The 19,256-nt window shown below is 44.7% G+C and overlaps 2 protein-coding genes across 2 annotated transcripts in view; one reads left to right on the top strand and one right to left on the bottom strand.

Moving 5' to 3' along the window:
• Positions 1-226: 226 nt before the first annotated feature.
• On the top strand, positions 227-1,024 carry CEBPD (CCAAT enhancer binding protein delta). The gene has a single exon (XM_007949069.1). It carries the CDS (start codon positions 227-229, stop codon positions 1,022-1,024), a length of 798 nt encoding a protein of 265 aa, XP_007947260.1.
• Positions 1,025-3,044: 2,020 nt separating this feature from the next.
• Positions 3,045-19,256, bottom strand: part of SPIDR (scaffold protein involved in DNA repair) — a 737,299-nt gene continuing 721,087 nt past the window's right edge. Inside the window, 6 exon segments of the mRNA XM_042782083.1 lie at positions 3,045-3,142; positions 3,145-3,219; positions 8,947-9,038; positions 10,075-10,168; positions 11,769-11,820; positions 18,375-18,466. Coding sequence (XP_042638017.1) covers positions 3,045-3,142; positions 3,145-3,219; positions 8,947-9,038; positions 10,075-10,168; positions 11,769-11,820; positions 18,375-18,466 — 503 coding nt within the window.

A 19,256-nucleotide genomic window follows, 5' to 3' on the forward strand; every position in this document is an offset into this window, starting at 1 on the left:
ACACGACAGGGGGTGGATAGGGGAACTTGTTTGGGGGCCTCCTGGGCCCCGGGACTCCGCCCCTTCTTGCCCCTCCCTCAGCTTGCCTGTCCCCCAAGCCCGGCGCGCTCCCGCAGGGCCAGGGCGGGGCCTGCTCCACTTTCGGAGTAGAAAAGGGCGTGGGGCTTGCTTGGGCTTTCAAGGTGACAGCCGCCGCCCCGACGGCACAGCCGGGCCTGACTCCGCCATGAGCGCCGCGCTCTTCAGCCTGGACAGCCCGGCGCGCGGCGCGCCCTGGCCTGCGGAGCCCGCGGCCTTCTACGAGGCTGGCCGCTCGGGCAAGCCGGGTCGTGCCGCCCAGCAGGAGGGCCTGGCAGAGTTAGGCGCTACCGCGCCCGCAATGTACGACGACGAGAGCGCCATCGACTTCAGCGCCTACATCGACTCCATGGCTGCTGTGCCCACGCTGGAGCTGTGCCACGACGAGCTCTTCGCCGACCTCTTCAACAGCAACCACAAGGCAGGAGGCGCAGCGGGAGCAGGCAGCCTTGAGCTGTTGCCTGGCGGCCCCGCGCGACCCTCGGGCCCGGCCCTACGCCTCCTCAAACGCGAACCAGACTGGGGCGACGGCGACGCTCCCGGCTCGCTGTTGCCCGCGCAGGTGGCCGCGTGCGCGCAGACCGTGGTGAGTCTGGTGGCGGCTGCGCAACCTACGCCGCCTGCGTCCCCCGAGCCGCCACGCGGCAGCCCCAGGCCGCCCCCGCCTGCCCGCGACAAGAGCTCGGGCAAGAGGGGCCCAGACCGCGGCAGCCCAGAGTACCGGCAACGGCGCGAGCGCAATAACATCGCCGTTCGCAAGAGCCGCGACAAAGCCAAGCGGCGCAACCAGGAGATGCAGCAGAAGTTGGTGGAGCTGTCCGCAGAGAATGAGAAGCTGCAGCGGCGCGTGGAGCAGCTCACGCGGGACCTGGCCGGCCTCCGGCAGTTCTTCAAGCAGCTGCCCGGGGCGTCCTTCCTCCCCGCCGGGGCCTCTGATGGCCGGTGACGCAGCCTGGCCGGCCACAGAGACTTGCCAACGAGCCATACCTCAGCCCGACGGGCGGGGCGCGGTCCAGAGCCCGTCTGCACACACCGCCCGTAACTGCGCCAGAAGCTAGGACTGGTGGTTTTTCCGTAAATTATTTTTATAATGGTGGCTTTTTCTACATTTTACTCGTATCGATGCAGCTAAGGTACATTTGTAAAAGTGACGTCTCAAACAAACTATATTGTAGCTAAGAGGAAAAGACTGAGCATGCTCACCTTTTATATTAATTTTTACAATATTTGTAAGAATAAAGCATTTAAAACCGGCCCTGCCTCCTGTGTTCGCAGTGACTCCCGCACGCAGGTGGCCTGGGAACTTGATGAGTAAGGGGCCATCCCTCATCCTGGAGCATGCAGTGGGTCAACTAGGGAGGCAACGGTACAAGGCGTGTGCCCCCAATGTGGAACCGAGCTTCTCAGAAGAGAAGGGATCTGTTTTGCGTTTGAAACATGCCGAAGGCTACCTTCAAATTTTTTTACTTGAACTTTGCTTGCGGTCAGTGAAGCATGATTATAAACGTAGGGTAAGGGAGCACATTCTGGTGGGTGGTGCACCAAATCTTAGGCTCAACTTGGGGAGAGGCGGCCCCATCGGGTTGATATGGGGGCCCTTATTCAGGGATGAGGGGCAGAGGAGGGCTCAGTTATCAGAGAAGCCTGTTTGCATTTCTTTGGCTTTCAAGGACTTTGCTTTCACTTTCCTGTCTATGAACAACTACAAGTAGATTTTCAAAGTGAGTACAAATACAAAATAGTTATGTAGTCACAAGGGAGCTCTGGTAGCATAATGGCTAAAGCACTTGACTGCTAACCAGAAGGCTGGCGGTTCAAACCCACCAGCCACTCCTCGGAAGGAAGGTTGGGCAATCCTACTTCCGGAGTGATACTGCCTCGGAAACCCAAGGAGGGGTCGCTATGGATCGGGGCCGACTCGACGGCACATAACAACAACATGTAGTCACAAAGCTACTTAAAACCAGATTATCTTACTAGTAATTGTAAAGTTTCAAGGCTTCTCTTAATAAATAGATAAAGCCATCTGCCTTTCCTCCCAGGCTGGGTATCAGACACCTTTTTTTGGTCTATCTGCATTATGCAATTAAATAACTATGGACTGTCGTGATTATATGTTTATAAGGAAGGAAACTCATGAAAAACCTTTAGTGTCCAAAGCTAATTCATAGTTTTATGCCAATTAAAATCTCTGCCAACAAAGCAAAAGATAACCATATCCTTATCTATATATGAATAAGGGATTGTCCTTAGTTTATAACCACGACAAGAACTACTTGAGCCGGTGTAATCTTTGCTCTCTGCACACATTACACAGTGTGATTAAACAGGCCTGTTGTATAGTGAGCTACCTATATCTCTACTCAGTATAGCTGTAATCACACTGGTTAACTTATCTAAACTTTATGGATAACAGTTTCACCTCTGACATACCTTTTTTTAAGCACATTTCCCTAAAAATATCTAACTGCAAAGTGCTTAAGTAGAACATTTATTGTAGAATAACAGTAATATTACAACATAGACAAAGGTTTAAGCTTTCCAGGATATATTTTTAGGGAGATGTTTAAAAGAAATAGTGTAAGAAAGAAAAATATGCTGAATCATGGTAAAATTTCAAACACATTAGAATTACACAAAATGATTTTTCTGATCTATTAAGTATTGTTGACAAAATGAAGCCTTCTCACTTATTTAAGCTTTAATAACATGTTCATAAGTTTGTAGATGACCACTCACTGCTGTCAAGCTGAGTGTAACTCATAGCGACCCCTCTGTAGATGACCACAGGAAGGTAAAAAATATATAAAATTGTAGAAAAGTATTTTATTTGTAGTTTACAAAGCCACTTTACTAACATTTTCACCAGAAAAATTGAAGTAAACTCCATTTGAAAATCACAAAGTACATTTATTCTGTCCATTGTTAACAAGTAACCATACCACTACCACCAAACATCCTTGTAGCTATACTGCAAAGTTCAACACTTGGGTAGCCCAGGGTGCCGTGGTAGAGGCTATCCCTGCACTAAGAGTTGGATTTCCTCCAATCCAATGCAACATGTCGGTGGCTGGCTGTGGACCAGACAAAGCAGTTTAATGGCCCCACCTACTTTCCAAGGACACTCTTCACTTCATAACTCTGCAGTGATAAAGGCATGCTGATTAAAGCAAACAGAGCTAGCCCTGGACATTCTGTTCCCAACAACACAACAGAGCACCAAAGAGCCAGAGTAGAAGATCCTTTCTCCAGGGCATGACCTTCTACTGCTCAAATGGTGAGAAAAACATTGGTGAGGGGGAAAAAAAAAAACTAACAACCACAAAACTGAAGGACTGCTATATTAGCCCTATCATTATGGTTAATGAGGCGATGCTTTATTCTAACTGAATTCTGTTTCTACATAAGAAAAAAATTAAAATCTTACTACTCTGTTGTTGTTTGTTGTTGTTACATGCCGTCGAGTCCGACCAACTACTCTGTTAGTAAAGGTTAATAAGCATCTTCCAACTACTGTCCTAGGAAAGGAATTGGGGAAATAGACACATTAAGGGGCTCTTCTCTAGCTGGAGGCTGGGGCTGGGTGCACTGCTTGCTTGCTTGCTCATTTGCAGCTATCTCCCACTTCCTTTGGGACACTTCCCCAATCTAGCAACAAAGGATTTCCTGGTACTTTGCCCCAAACTTCCCTTAATAGGATCCTCTTTCTTCTTCTAGAGTTTCACTGGAGTAAAAACCTCTTTACATGTTGTAGTAATGAGATTAAAGGTTTTTCTGGGTAAGTATCTATCTTATGGTTATTGGTTTATCTAGGGCAAGTTTCATTTCCTGATGGAAACAGGGTGCTGAGGGCTGAATTATGCAGTCCCCATGAGGCTGACAAGGTGTGACCTGCCCTCAACTGAGACTTTTTTTTTTTTTTTTCTGTGAGTGGACTAAGAATAAAGAAAGGCTCAAAAGCATTGGGACTAATCACCACCCAAAAATGTCCTTGCCTTTTGGGAGACAGAAGCCCTGAAGGCAATGTGTTCTTTCAAAAATGACCTTGCTAGCACTTGTTGGGCAGTATCAGTGGTGCCACTTACCCTTCTCTGTGCAAAGCCCTTGACACGCCTCTATAGCAGTCCTCCCCTCCTTCAGCTCTCAGGTAAGGAGACAGAGGCTTGGGGATGGGCCTCTCCCCTTGGATCTGTCTGGCCTCAGTGACCAGCTTAATGAGAGGAGAACAAGAGGAGTGGCCTGTAAGCTGGTTAGAAAAGTGCTCCAGCTTTGCCTAGCTGATCCTTAGGACCCAGACAAGGTTCTGTGAAGTAGGTTTATGTGGGGCTCCAGGCCAGAGCATTGGAGGTCCCAGCTGTACAGGTAGCCAAATGTATGAGTGACCAAGCTCAGCCCTGAGCCACACAGCTGTGCCAAGTGCAACAGAGACGGACTGTCCTGCCCAGGCCCTGTGCAAATTGCAGGTGTGTATCAGATTGCATGTGCCAGCCAGGAAACTAAGATAGCTGCTCTATAGCAATAAATATCAGGGTCAGTCTGGGGTCTAAGCCTGGCCTGAGGCCTACTCACTACGTAACTTTAATATTCCCATATGTGAGGAGGCATAGCACTAAAGACCTATCTTATTTAATATGACTAGTAAAGAGTTCTGGCTTCCTTAGTGAAAAAAGGCAGAGTAAGGTCAGCAGTAGTTTAGTGGAGTGAAGGGGAAGAAAGAGAATTACTGGTTAAATGGTTAGAGATGGAATCTGCAGTGTGTTAAAAGCCTCCTCTGGGGCCTGGCTTTATGTTTGATGTGGACAAGCAATTCAGCTGGGGCCTTTCACTCACTCATTCATAACAGCTCGTTAAGAGCCCAGAGGGTCAGACACTGAGGAGACAGCACTGGACAGGACAAAGCCTCAAGGGCTGCTGGTCTGGAGGGAGAGTACAGGCTGAGGGAGATTAGGGGGAGATGACGACCTACAGTTAGGAGGACAGAGAGAAGAGTTTGTTAGCCTTGCATGTTTGTGTGTTCATGAGTATGAATGGGTGTGATGTGTGGGAGTGTGTGTGTGTAAAATAGATGGTCTAGGCTTCCCTATACTCATTTAGGGTAGCAATATGGAATTCTGACTTGAAAAGTCAACAATCATTTCTTTTTAAATATGTCAGTTTGGCAGTAATAGTCTTCAGTAATAACTACATCATCTGTGAATGGACCTTAAGTTATAAATATTTTATATCTGGGTGAGATCTTTTTTTCTTTACATTAACATTGTAAGGTTAAAATAATTATACCAGCAAACTTACATGCATTATTCAAATGAATGCATAGCTGTATATGTATAAAATATGTCTCCATTTAAAAAAGAAGGTCCTTTGGTGGTGTAGTGGTTAAAGCATTATGCTACTAACGCAAAAGTTGGGGTTCAAACCCACCAGCTGCTCCATGGGAGAAAGATGAGGCAGTCTGCTTCTGTAAAGATTTACAGCCTTAGAAACCCTATTGGAATTGACTCAGTGGCAGTGGGTTTTGGTTTTTATTTTAAAAAGGCATAATATATTTTCCTTTAACTGGGGCTTTTTTAAAAACCAAGGAAACAACCTCCAAATTCTATATACTGTGTTACCCTTGAGAACTGACTTGTGCAATGACAACCAAGATGGTGCTGTTGCTTTTGTGTCTATAGCTTGACTACATAATAGTACATCAAACTCAACATTCATGTAATCTTGCACTTGCTCCATGGAATGGGGTTAAGCTTATTGTGAAAAGTGCCAATTTGATTCATTGGGTTTTGGTGAGTGTAGATTCACACCCAGAAAACTGGTAGAATCCAGCAGGGTAACTAACAGGCTTTGTCTATAAGCAAGCCACCCCTCTGAACTTCCTGTGCCTACACACACACAAGACCCTGTCTGAACCTATGCCTCTGTTTATACAGAAGGTCCTGTCTGAACCTAATTCTTTACCAGCTATTTTCCACAGTGAGGTGTGGAGCTGTGTAGAGCTGGGGCAGGGGCAGGGGCTTACTAACACATGATCTTCTGAGCTCAGAATGTAACTTCATTCTGGGAGTATCAGCCCTGACACCAGAGGACGTATGGGATAATACCTGTGCCTCCTCAACCAACATGTACTCACACACGTGCGCATGTACACACACACATGCTTTTGAGTTCCTCATAAATCAGGCTCAGCCATAAGGAAACCCAGCAAATAAGAGAGGGCTTCTGCCAGGGCCTCCTTCTGGTCTTTGGGTTCCATCCCTAAAGAAGGTTGGGGGTTTGCAGGTGGGTGGTGCGCCTACAGTCCCCCATGACTGTTCTCTGGGACCCTGTGGGGCCAAGTGGGAATATCAGGCCCAGCCCCAGGAGGCCTAGCTCAGGACAGCCACAAAGCTGACAGGAAGGAATCACCCTCTATGCTTCAATTTACTCCTCAAGATCCTAAATAAAGATTGTGAAAACAGCTTGTAAGCTGTAAACCAAGTGTGTTTCATTTTAGTTTGTTTAGGTGGCTGGATCTGGTTCATCCTATTATCCTCAAGTAGGAGTCTTTACAAAGGTATGGTCCCTGACAATCTAGACCTGCCATCTTAAGCACCTGCTTAAACTTTGACCCCTTGGGCTTGGGCAGTTTCCTCCCTCTCTGGCAGGACCTCTTTCCTTCCTTCCTTCCTCCCCTAAGGACCAAGAGACAAGGACACCAGAAATCAATCAGCAAGTTGTACTGCCTCATCACCTATTATACAAGTCAACTTAAATACAAAAAGAAAAACACACAAAAAGACACCATCACACACCCCCATCTGGGTCAGCTGCCAGCTTTGCCAGGTGGTAACTTCTCTGGCGGTAGCAATGAGCGTTCCTTTATGCATCCAGCATAGATAATAACTATGAGCCCTGCACCCTTTGTGTCCTCAACAGTAAAGTGAGGTGTTGGGGAGATTAAATGAGGTGACCCATGAAAAAGTAATGAACACAATTCTTGGCACATGGATTTTTTTGACACTTAACTTTTGCAAAAGAAGGTAATACATAGACTACATGTAGTGAGGCCTTATTCTACAGCCTGACCTAAAACCTGCTTCTTGTGCAGTGCAGTTGTTGAGGCAAAGGCCTGAGCTGGAAGGCATTGGGCACTATGGCATGTTGCAGAGCTGCCCTTGAGGATGGACTGGGCTCAGAGAAGACTGGGACACTCTCTAAAGCTCTGTAGGTGAAATATTGAGAAGTCAGTGTGAGAACAGCTGCTCAGATTAATGATTCTCAAAGATACTATTTGTGGATTTACCTGTGTTCCCATTTACTTCACACTTGGTGTGGTGAAATGAGTTTCTTTATGTGGCCTTTTGCCTTGGTTCTTTGGAAAAACAGCTTGAGAGATTTTTGCCCTAAGCCCTGAGGAGCTACCTTCACCCTAGTTTTCTACTCCAGAGGGTTTGTTGCATTTCCTGGTAAGCTGTAAGCAACTTTGTTTGATACTTTTTGTCTGGTCCTGGGCTGCAGCCTGCCCTGTACTTGGTAGGCACTTTGCAGGGGCTGGTCAATATACTACTCAAATGGAGTGACTATGGCTTATGCAAATGAGGTGAATGTAGTCTACTATGCAAATGAAGTGTCTGTGGCTTACCAAGAGTGGACCATGGCCCCTGCTTGGAGGAGTCAGGTCTTGAAATTAACAAGGAGTTGTGGAGATCTAAGCAGCCAGCCCCACAGAAGTTTTTCAGACAGAAAGAAGCAAGGGAAAAAAAGAGAAAAGAGAGAAGCAGCAAAGACATTGGAGGCAAGGAACCTCCTAAAAGAGCTGTAACATAGGTCAAAGGCTGTAACACTGAAGACAGCGACAGTACTGAAAGGGGCCTGGCAAAAGAGTTGGTCGTGACAGATGGCATGGTCAAGAAGATCCTGTCCTGAGGGGGTTTAGAGAAAGCCTGCACGTTTGAGAGGAGCTGAGAGAGCTGTCCTGTACTGAAGGGAGACTTTGCCTACATGCTTCCTGATCCTGAGTTGTAGGCTGTTGATCCTGATCCTGAGTTGTATACCCTGTTCCTTAATAAACCACTTAACTGTAAGCATTGTCTGTGAGTTCTGTGTGGCCACTGCAATCGATTATTGAACCCGGGAGAGAAGTAGAGAGTGACATGGAGTGAAGGCTGGTGTCAGAATTGGTAAAATGGTTGGAGAGTCTAGGTGTGTCTGACCTCTACTTCATAGGGATCAGCCTTGGGCTGATCTTGATTTGCATTGTTCCCCTGAAGTTAGACAGGTTCAGACAATACTACTACTAGTCCCATTTCACACTTGGATAACCACTGGTTTAGATGGAAGAATGTGAAAGGCTGCTTCTGGCACAGGGTCAGCAGCCTGGGCTGGGTGATGGCCCTCCTGCTTGGGGGTGATAGCACTGGCTGAGCTGAAAGAGTAGGCTGGAGGGGGTGGGCCGGTACTTATCCCATTTTCATAAGTGGCTGACTTCAGAAGGGAAGAAATACTGCTCTGCAGGAACTACAAGAATGAATCTGGCTGTGACCTCCCAGCAGTGAAGAAGTCTCATGTAAAAAGTCATCATGTTCCAAATTCCAGAAGGTTAAGTCTAGAACCACCTATCTTGTCTTTTCCAGACCATAAGCCAGGCTTATACATGCACAGGGCAGCTTCCTTGCCCTGCTCCAGGGACTTTCCTTAGAGTTAGAATGAGAGCTGCAGGCAAGACCTTTGCGCACTAGTCCACAAAAACTGAATGTGGTAGGTGTAGAGAAGTGAGCACATGTTCAATGCACTGACCTACTATGACCCTCTCACTGTCCACGTGGTGGGTGTGGAGGAGCAAGCATATGGTCAGAGGATTGAACCCTACCGACCTTCACGCAGCACCCGGTCTAGAGGGACAGTTCAGGAAGACCTGCAGGTGCCTTCTGAGAGCAGGAGATGTGACAACATGGGAGCATTTACCCCAGTAAAAGTCTCCTCCTCTGTAATAAAAATCAGACAGGGCACAAGTCAGAGGAGTTCGTGCAGTAAACAGACTCTCTTCTAAACACCAGTGTGTGCTAATATAGAAAAAAGGGTTTTGCTCTCAGAAATCATGTTCTTAACGAGGTCAGAAGAAGTCCTGTATCTGACAGATTCTATAGAACAAAGATTAGCTCAGGGTCTTTGGCCACCTGCCAAGTGAAGTTCTCAAAGGCAGGAGAGGCAAAAGCCCATGAGTACAGGCCTGGTCCCAATCAGGTGAGGGAACCTCAGAGTTCCCCACCCTGCCTGAAAAGCTTATTTGCAGTCACCAGTCTCCATCCTCCTCAACTGCTACAAAGTAGACTTGTGATATATGCTGCTCTTCCTTTAGTCTAGAAATGAGTTGATGCACAGGGCTACCAAGCAGGAGGAGACATCTGTTCTTTGTTCTGAAGAATCAGAAAAGTAATGAACATGGTGCTTCCCGTCTGTCACATGACAAAGTCACATTGTGGGCCAAGGGAATGCAGTACCTCTGATACCCAGTGGCCCACCGGTGGGTGGGGTGTGTGTAAGCCTGGTCGGGGGAAAATGTGTGATCGCTCCTCTCACTGTTTACTGGTCCCTGTGGAAGTCTTCACTATTTGTAAAGTGACAGACTGCACAGTACTGTGCTCCTCACTTACTTTGCCTTGAGTTTTTCTTAATTCTCTTGACTGATAACACAGAACAGAACTGAAGACCAAAAAACAACTCAAAGTGTTCTTTTCTTTTTTAAGACAAGAGGAGCTAGAAGAAATAGCAGGAAACTCTGTAATGCAGAAAGAGCACACATTGCCCTGGCCTTGTCCCTGTTGTTTGTGCAGGCAGGAGTGGTTTTTCCTTCTGCCAGCCCTGCACTGAGCGTGCCTCTCTGGCTCCTGAGGCAACTGGTAAAAGCCAGCCTGAGTGGGCCAGGCCCTGGGCTGCAGAGGCAGGGGCATGCACTGTGATTGCAGGCCCATGCCCTGGGGATTCTAACTGAAGCTCTTTACCTGGCCCTGCCCCTGTTACCTGTGCTCTGGGCTCTGTTCTAATCTCCCATTGCCACATTGGTCACAAGCAGGCTCCGAAAAAGCAGTGCTCTCATCCACACCAGCCACAGTGCCTAGACCAAGTGAAGAAGGCCATAGGCTCAGAGATAGGAGCTGGTGCTCTCCATCTGCAGGACTGGGGAGGGGAGATGTTCCTGCCCTCCTAGAGAGTCTCTGATCCCCAGGAGGTATGCAATGATGGCCCTTTGATTTTTTTCCTCACTTGTGAGTTTATATAAATGTTTCTTAGCTTTTTTTATCATTTTCATTTTATCATACAAACAGAATTGCAACAATAATTAAAAGAAAGTTGTAACACTTACCTACAGCATCACCATTTAACTACGTATTTTCATTCTTGTGACTTTTTCAGTCTTTGTCTACATGTATACATATTTAAGTAGTTACAATCAAACCATACATGTAATGTCTCACTCTACTTTTTAGGTTGCTGTATTATTTTATATATCTATATATCATTTGGGAGCTCTGGTAGCATAGTGGCTATGACACTTGCCTGCTAACCAGACGGCTGGTGGTTCAAACCCACCAGCCACTCCTCGGAAGGAATGTTGGGCAATCCTACTTCCTTAGTGATACTGCCTCGGAAACCCAAGGAGGGGTCGCTATGAGTCGGATTTGACTCAACGGCACATAACAACAACAACATATATCATTTTATATATCTTGTTGATATTCCATTGAGCTGTGGTGGCGTAGTGCCTAAGGCCTTTGACTGCTAACCAGAAGGCTGGAGGTTCAAACCCACCAGCCATTCCTTGGAAGGAAGACTGGGCAATCTACTTCCGTAGAGATACAGCCTCGGAAACCCAACGAGGAGTTGCTATGAGTTGAACTGACTCTGCGGCAGTGAGGTTTTTTTTTTGGTTATACTGTAGCTCACTTAGCCTTTAGGTTTAGGAAACATTTAGGTTTCCAAATTGTATTAGTGCAATAATCTTTGTACATAAAATATTTTCTGTACTGAGATTCTTTCCTTAAGGTAGCTTCCTGGAAGAAGAATTACTATGTCAAAAAAAGCGTGAATATTAAAGATGTAGAAAATTTTTTAAAAATATTTCCTTAGAAGATTTTCTGATTTACATTGTCACCATCAATTCATAGTGTTTCACTACACTATTTGTTAACATCATCTTAAATATCTGTCTCCTTAATAGGTATAATGGCATTACTTATTTTAGCACTTCTTTAATAAGGAAAGGTCAATATTTTATTTATTACATCTCTTACGTGATTTCTTGGCTGGTGGCCCCTTTGTCTCACCTAGTTGGACTCTACATAATATAACCTTTTGTCTGTCCTATTTGCTACAAATAATTTTCTGGGTTTCCTTATTAATGGTATAAACATTTCTTTTTTTACTCTAACACTTGCATGTTTCTTTATTAAATTAACAGTGTGTAGGATGCTACTTAGTAGGGGATGTATGAGAGGTACAGAGACACAGAGTCTGCTACAAAGTCCTTGCTGTCATAGATGTCACAGTCTGTGGAGAAGATGCCTTAGATTGCAGCAGAGAGGACCTTTAGGTCAGCTTGACAGATCAGGGAAGGCACTGTACAGGAAGGGGTATGGGATGGTCTGTGGGAAGGGAGGTGACAGAGTGCAGCAGCCAGTGAAGCACATGGCACCAAGGAAAGGCAGAATCGAGACCATTCAGGTACTTGCTGGGGATTTTAGCCTTGCTCTTAGAAGGAAAGAGACACTGGTGGAGAATTTAAAGCAGGAGACTAAATTCAATAAGGAGGTCATCAGCATAATATCCCTAAGGAAAAGGAAGACATGAAAAAGTGCACAAGAGTTGCAGACAACAAAGGTAAATACTATTGCATATATAATACTGCATTATCAGATATAACAAAAATTAATCAACAAGTGGATACACAGGCTGACAGCTAAGATGAACAGGTACAGGTAGGTGAATGGGATTATACCCACAACCATATATAGGTCTGCAAATGGTATGTCCACATATGTATTTGTATGTCATATATCTATATCTATATCTATATCTATATCTATATCTATATATCCATGTATATAATAGACAAATAGGGGGCAAAGTTATGAAAACTTAACTATAACCAAATATCTTGAGGGAATGAGTCATTGGGCTTAGGAACTCAGAGCCATTAGTCACAGGGCATATCAACTGGCATAACATAGTCTACAAACACAATGTTCTACATCATACTTTGGTAAGTAGCAGCTGGGATCTTAAAAGCTTGCCAGTGGCTGTCTAAGGTACAACTATTGGTCTCTCCCAGTACAGATCAAAGAAAAATGAAGAGAATCAAAGATACAAGGAAATAATTAGTCCAAAGGATTAATGGACCTTGTGAACCTTTAGCCTCCATGACTCTGAGACCAGAACTAGATGGTGCCTGGCTACCACTGGTGACAGCTCTGAAAGGAATCACAATAAAAGGTCTTGGAGAGAGTAGGGGAAAATGTGGAATAAAACTCAAAATCATAAAAAAAAAAAAAAAAAAAGACCAGTCTTACTGGTCTAGTAGACACTAGTGCCAACCCTCCTCCATCCCCAGACAACTGAACTCTCCCTGTGACTCATCTTTCAGCCAAACAATAGACAGGCTTATAAGGTGAACAGTAACACCATAGAGGTACACATTTCTTAGAACTATCAACCATATGAGATCAAAAGGGCAGCCGTTTGCTCAGGGATAAAGCTCAGAAGGCAGGAAGAAATAGGAAAGAAGGATGAATGGAAATGGTAAATACAGGGAGAAAATGGGAAGAGTGCTGTTACATTGTGGGGATTGCAATCAATGTCACAAAACAAAATGTGTATGAATTATTGACTGGAAAACTATTTTCTCTGTAAACTTTCACTCAAATTACAATAAAAGTTTTTTTTTTAAAAAAGATTTTATTGACCAATAAATAAATAAAATAAAGGACGGGATTGAGGTGGCCTGATGTTCTTAGATATGAAGCATTATAGATATCATCTAGATGCACCAGCAAATTTCAGACCAGTCCTTGCAGAAAGTCATGAAATTGGAAGTTCAAAGAAAAAGTCAGACATGGCCTGAGTTTCCAGAAAAATAAAAGAGTTATCCTTCCAATTTTTGTAGCAATGAGTTTCATTCCCACTAGAACAAGCATTAAGAGAAAATTTATCTGTAGAAGATAAAACAGAATTATAAGAAGTAAGTAGGCTTGGTTTATCAAAATGTATCCATGCAATGCATACTTGAATGACTTTTGAAAAATGAAAATAATAGATCTTGATTTTGAAAAAGCTACCACTAAAGGAGCTCTGGTAGCATAGTGCCGAAGGCACTTGACTGCTAACCAAAAGGCTGGCAGTTCAAACCCACGAGACACTCCGCGGAAGGAAGGTTGGGTTATCTACTTCCGTAGTGATACTGCCTGGGCAACCCAAGGAGGGATCGCTATGAGTCGGGTCCGACTTGATGGCACACAACAACAACAACAACATATATGGGTATTAATCAAATTTACAATTATATGGGATTAAGCAATTTCCTTCTAATTTGGAAACAAGTAGAGAAGAGAGTTGAGCAAGGTGTTTCATCTACACATTTCCCTTCTGGCAAATATTAATACCTATAACACTCACTTAAATGGATAAATTGGAAGGAAAAACAGGATTTTCATTAAGTTTTGAAGGGTTGTGACACTCCATTCATCGGCTTCAACTATTTTTTTTTTTTTTAATTATTGTAATTTGGGTGAACGTTTATAATATCGGCTTCAATTTGCTATTAAAAGCCTTTAGGTTTCTTGTGTTATATGCAAAAGTTACGTTGTGATTTGGGAAAGGTATACCTTTTCCTGAAATAATTTTCTCAGAGGGTTCTTTCCAAGCACCGTCCCAGCTGCAAGTTCCCCCTCCGGCCGCACCTCTGTGCCACTTGGTCTGCTATATTCCTGCAGGCCTAGTTGGCCTCGCCTTATGCCTCACCAAAAATTTTCTTCAGTAGTCTTTTAACTCTTTCTTATACCCTCCTCCCTCTGTTTCCTGATTGAAAGAAGAAGTTGGGGCTCAGATTTTTTTTTTTTTTTTTCTATTAGGAGGACAGTACTCGACCCTCTCTCAGTGGAGAGGCATTTACCAGCTGCGTAGCGGTTCTCCTACAGCTGCCTGCGGCGGCCTCGCTATCAGACCTCCTATAAAAAGCGGTAAGCAATGGCCGGGGTGGGGTGGATGGGAGAACGAACATTGTTACAGAACGCTTTCTCCCCAGAAAACAAACCAGAAAGGAGTTGCTCTGTACTCCAGGAAGCTGGAGCAGTCCTGGGCGCTGGGGCTGCATGCCCCGGATAGGTTAACACTAGGTCCGGGCCGCTCAAGCCTTGCTCAGGAACCTGGTTAGTTCCGCAGAGTCGGAGCCAACGAGTTCTTGGAGCTGGTTTCCAGCCTAGAAGGAACCGGGCAGCCTAGGGCTGGTAGGGAGGGGCAGGGCGCAGCTGGGAGTTGGGGGAGAAGAGGGCGTTTGCTATCCGAGCTGCCAAGGCCACAGGCGACTGGAGAGTGGCAGGCCAGGCGCGAAGAGGGTAGGCCCACTACCACTTAGCCTACCCGGGCTGTGCTGCTTGGTGACCCCAGTGGCCGAACCCTCTCTGGCGTATGGCAACCCACTCGTCCGCCCGCCTGCTGCATCAGCGAGATCCCGGTGTGGACAAGGCAGCCCATGCCTTCAGGCTGCGGGATAGCTTCAGAGTAGGCTGGAGGCACCCTAGAACCCGAATGGAATCGGCGAGGTCTTCCAGTGTGCCCACTGTGATTTTTTCCCAGAAATCAGAACCTCTCGAGTATGCTTCGTGGGCGGTGGTCACAATGTTGAATTCCTGCTTCCCTCCCAAAGACGGCTCTCAGATCCTGCACTCTGCCCACTGCCACTTTCACTCTCTGGGTGTGACCACCTTCCCGCACTGCGAGGTGACAGCGGTGCAGGGAGGGCACACGATATTTGATGCCTCAGAATTATGTACAGTATCTCATGTGCAGTTTTGATATGCTTCACTTTATGTAGCATGTACAAGAAAATTTAAATATCAAAGATAAATTAGAGAGTTAATCATCATTAACAGATAAAGTCCAAGTACCATTCCTTTTAATGCAAGCTTATATATTGTACTATTAATATTTATCATGTGGCTAAAGTCCTACTGTGTATAATTATTAACAGTTTTCAAAGGCTTATACAACAATGACCTCATTTATTCCCCACACCTGCCTTATTTCCAGTGTATGGTGAGCCCACTGAGGCTCAGAGCTGGAACATATCCCTGAGTCTGGGATAGTCTCCACTTTGTCTTCTGGCTACATCCCTTGCTCCCCGCTCCCCACACACACACTCTGTCACATCTGAAAGCAGCATTGCAGGGTTCCAGGAATGCGCAGAGCAAGGAACTGGCTGGTCAGGGTTTAAAAACAAAATACATGTGTGGACATAAAGGAAGTACTCAGGGTAACACTCTGCCGCAGATGTCACCATTGGAGAACCCCTAACCAGGGTCCCAGGCACTTCACCTGTCCTGCCCAGGATGATTGTGGCTGCCCAGGGAAGGGACTCTACTGTTGCTGGCAGTGCTGGTGTTGTCCTGCCACAGCAAGCTCGACACTAATGATACACTCACTGCCCCTTTCACAAATCTAGGACCTGAGCAGCTGCCTCCCTACTGCCTTCACCTGAAGCAATCTGGTGTTGCTATTGTTGTTGTTAGGTGGCACTGAATCGGTTCTGACTCACAGCAACCCTATGCACAATAGAACCAAACACTGCCTGGTCCTGTGCCATCCTCAAAATCATTGCTATGCTTGAGCCATCGTTGAAGCCACAATGTCAACACATCTTGTTAAAGGTCTTCCTCTTTTTTGCTGACCCTCTACTTTACAAAGCCTGATATCCTTCTCCAAGGAACGGTCCCTTATGAAAACATAACCAAAGTAGGTAAGAGGAAGTCTGGCCACTCTTGTTGTTAAGGAGCATTCCAGCTATACTTCTTCCATGATAGATTTGTTCATTCTTCTGGCAGTCCATGGTATTTTCAGTATTCTCTGCCAACACTATAATTCCAAGACATCAACTTTTCTTTGGTGTTCTTATTCATTGTTCCAGCTTCCATGTGCATATATAAGGTAATTGAAAATATCATGGCTTAGGTTAGGTGCACCTTAGTCTTCAAAGTGACATCTTTGTTCTTCCGCATTTTAAAGAGGTCTTTTGCAGCAGATTTGCCCAGTGCAATATGACATCTGATTTCTTCCATGGGTAGATTCTTCCACATGACTGCTGCTTCCATGGGTGTTGATGGTATATATTTAAAATGAAGTATTTGACAAATTCTATCTTTTCTCCATTTATCATGATGTTGATTATTGGTCCAGTGCTGAGGATTTTTGTTTTCTGTATGTTAAGTTGTAACACATACTTAAGAATAAATATGGTGAAAGGATATAACCTTGATGCACACCCTTCCTGATTTTAGGGCCTGATCCTCTCTGTCTGGATCTGTGCTTTCATTTCAAAGCTTTCATCAATGTATTTCCACACCACTAATGTGGCAGTCATTGCTTTTATTATGCAATGCAAAGGACATTCCAGTTATAAAAAACCCTCCCTTGTTCAGCTCTCTTCCTAATTTAAAGCCAAGAAGACTGTAGTTTTTTATTTTCATCAGTAAGTCCTTCAATTAGTCTTTACTCTTGGCAAGCAAGGCTGTGTCATCTGCATACTGCAAGTCGTTAATGAGTTTTCCTCCAATCCTGATGCTGTGTTCTTCTTCATATAGTCCAGCCTCTCAGATTATTTACTCAGCATAGAGACTAAGTATGGTGTTCTGGTTACCTATTGCCTCTCTGACAAGAATATACCACAAATGGGATGGTCTTAACAAACAGGAGTTTATTCTCTCATGGTTAGGAGGCTTTAAGTCCAAGTTCAAAGTGCCAGGCTCTAGAGGCTGTGTGAAAGCCCCTCAACCTTGGGCTTCAGCTCTGCCTCTTGCTCCCAGCCCACTGAAACTAGAGGCATCTCTTCACTCAGGCAGCTACTGGATGCTGAGGCTAACAAGCCCAAGGTCCACGAATAAAATGGCATAGTCCCGATGTTACCAAACCACATGGCAGGCCATTAATTCAAGTCCATTTTAAGTCCCAAGGTCGGCAGAGCATGGCAGGCTGCTGAATAACAATATGGCCATATGTAGGGTCCAAGCGTGCCATAAGCTAGAGACCATTCCCAAAGCTGTTTCTTATATATGGGAAGCAGACTACATACCCAAAGCTGCTACTCAGCTGCTCCAATAGATTCCACCATGGCGTTAATTACTAATTTCACCATGGGGAATAACTACATTCAGCTGCCCAGCCACTCAACCATGCTTAGCCAAGTTGATACACAAATGTAACCACCACATACTGTAAAAAGATACAACATTAATGGACATGCTTCCTGATTTTAAACCATGTTGTGTTTGAATGAATGCTTCCTGGTCTATGTGCAGTTTCCTCATGAACACAATCAAGGGTTCTGGAATTCCCATTCTTATCAATGTTATCCATAATTTGTTATGATCCACATAGTAGAATGTCTTTACATAGTCAATAAAGCACACATAAACATCTTTCTAGATGTTTAGATTCTTTACTTTCAGCCAATATCCACCTCCTGTTAGCAATGGTATCCCTCGTTCCATGTCCTCTTGTATCCAGTTTGAACTTCTGGCAGTTCCTTGTCAATATATTGCTGCATCCATTATTGAATTATCTTCAGCAAACTTTTAATTGTGTGTTATATTAATGATATTGTTCAATAATTTCCACAATCTGTTGGATCACTTTTCTTTGAAATAGGCACAAATAGGGAGGATCTCTTCCAGTCGCTTGGCCAGGTAGCTGTTTTCCAAATTTCTTGGCATTTGTTTACTTGTTTGTAAGTACCTCTGTTGGACCCTTCCTGACTTCCTTTATGGGACCTAGTCCAATGAGAATATTTAGATAGTGCAAATGGAAATTCACAAGAAAACCTGTTCACGAAACAGAAATTCCCCAAAATGAAAAGAAAAAGAGCAGATAGGAAACCAGTTCCTCAAGCAGACACAGCAAAAGGAAACCCACCAAGGAAAGGATGCCCAAAACTGTTCAGGTATAAACCCAGAGGGTTCAACACTAAAGCAGTGGTTCAAATTCCACTTGAACCCAGAAGAGATTCACCAAGTTCTTCAGCTGTGGTGAGAGAATTAAATGGCCCCCATGGGTAGCACATTTGTTATTTTTCTCTCCAAAACAGCAGGGATCCTTGGTGATCATCTTTGGGTCTTGGTTCTGATGCCAAAATCTGTTAAAATTATCCAAGCTCAAAGAAATTGAAACATTATATTTATTTTAAACATTCATTCTATGAATGAGATAATTTCACCCCTAAAAACAATTGGCCCAAAGTTGGCTAAAAATAAGCCTTTGAATCAGCTCAAAACAATAATACAATATTTGATTGTTTCATAGTTTAATAAACAATTTGCAAAATGGAGGAGCATAAATCTCTCACGTATGAAGGAAAAATGAAAAGGCACGTCCAAGGATTGGAGAATTTGCAGAAGTTTAAATAATTTTTTTTCAGTGCTCTTTCTTTATTTTTTTAATTTTTATTTTAAGAGCTTGTTTTACATTCAACATCACGCGTATATTTAGTTTCATTCCGCGTTCGCTATGTCCGACCCTAACCCAGTCCCCTCCCCTCCCTACCCTGCAACCCTCCCCCTGTGCCCCTCATAATTATGCACTCCTGTTTGTCCTGCATTTCCTCAGTTTGAATGTTGGTCCTCTGGTGTCCCATGGTCTATTGCTCTAAGGGATGTGTTACCATTGAGTGTGTGGGTGTGGCATCCTCGGTTGAGTGTTTCTGCGTGTACATCTTGTTAACTATTGGGCTGAGAGCCTGCCCCTGGGGGTGAGTTTTATTCCTGGTGCCGAATGTATTTCAGGGCCATAGTATTGGGAGTCTCATCCGATTTCATCTGACCAGTAATTCTGGTCATTATTGAGTTTTTGGATTTTGTTTCATGTTTTCCCTCCCACTCTATCCAGGATCTCCAGATTTGATCCTTTCCTGAGTGGTTGGCATTGGTAGCCAGGCATCATCCAGT

This window comes from Orycteropus afer, unplaced genomic scaffold (genome assembly GCF_000298275.1).
Source record: "Orycteropus afer afer isolate SDZICR_OR568_19922 unplaced genomic scaffold, OryAfe1.0 scaffold00236, whole genome shotgun sequence".
In the NCBI taxonomy this organism is placed as follows: Eukaryota; Metazoa; Chordata; class Mammalia; order Tubulidentata; family Orycteropodidae; genus Orycteropus; species Orycteropus afer.

Coding starts and splice junctions, on each gene's coding strand:
- CEBPD (XM_007949069.1), top strand. CDS start 227: ATGAGCGCCGCGCTCTTCAGCCTGGACAGCCCGGCGCGCGGCGCGCCC.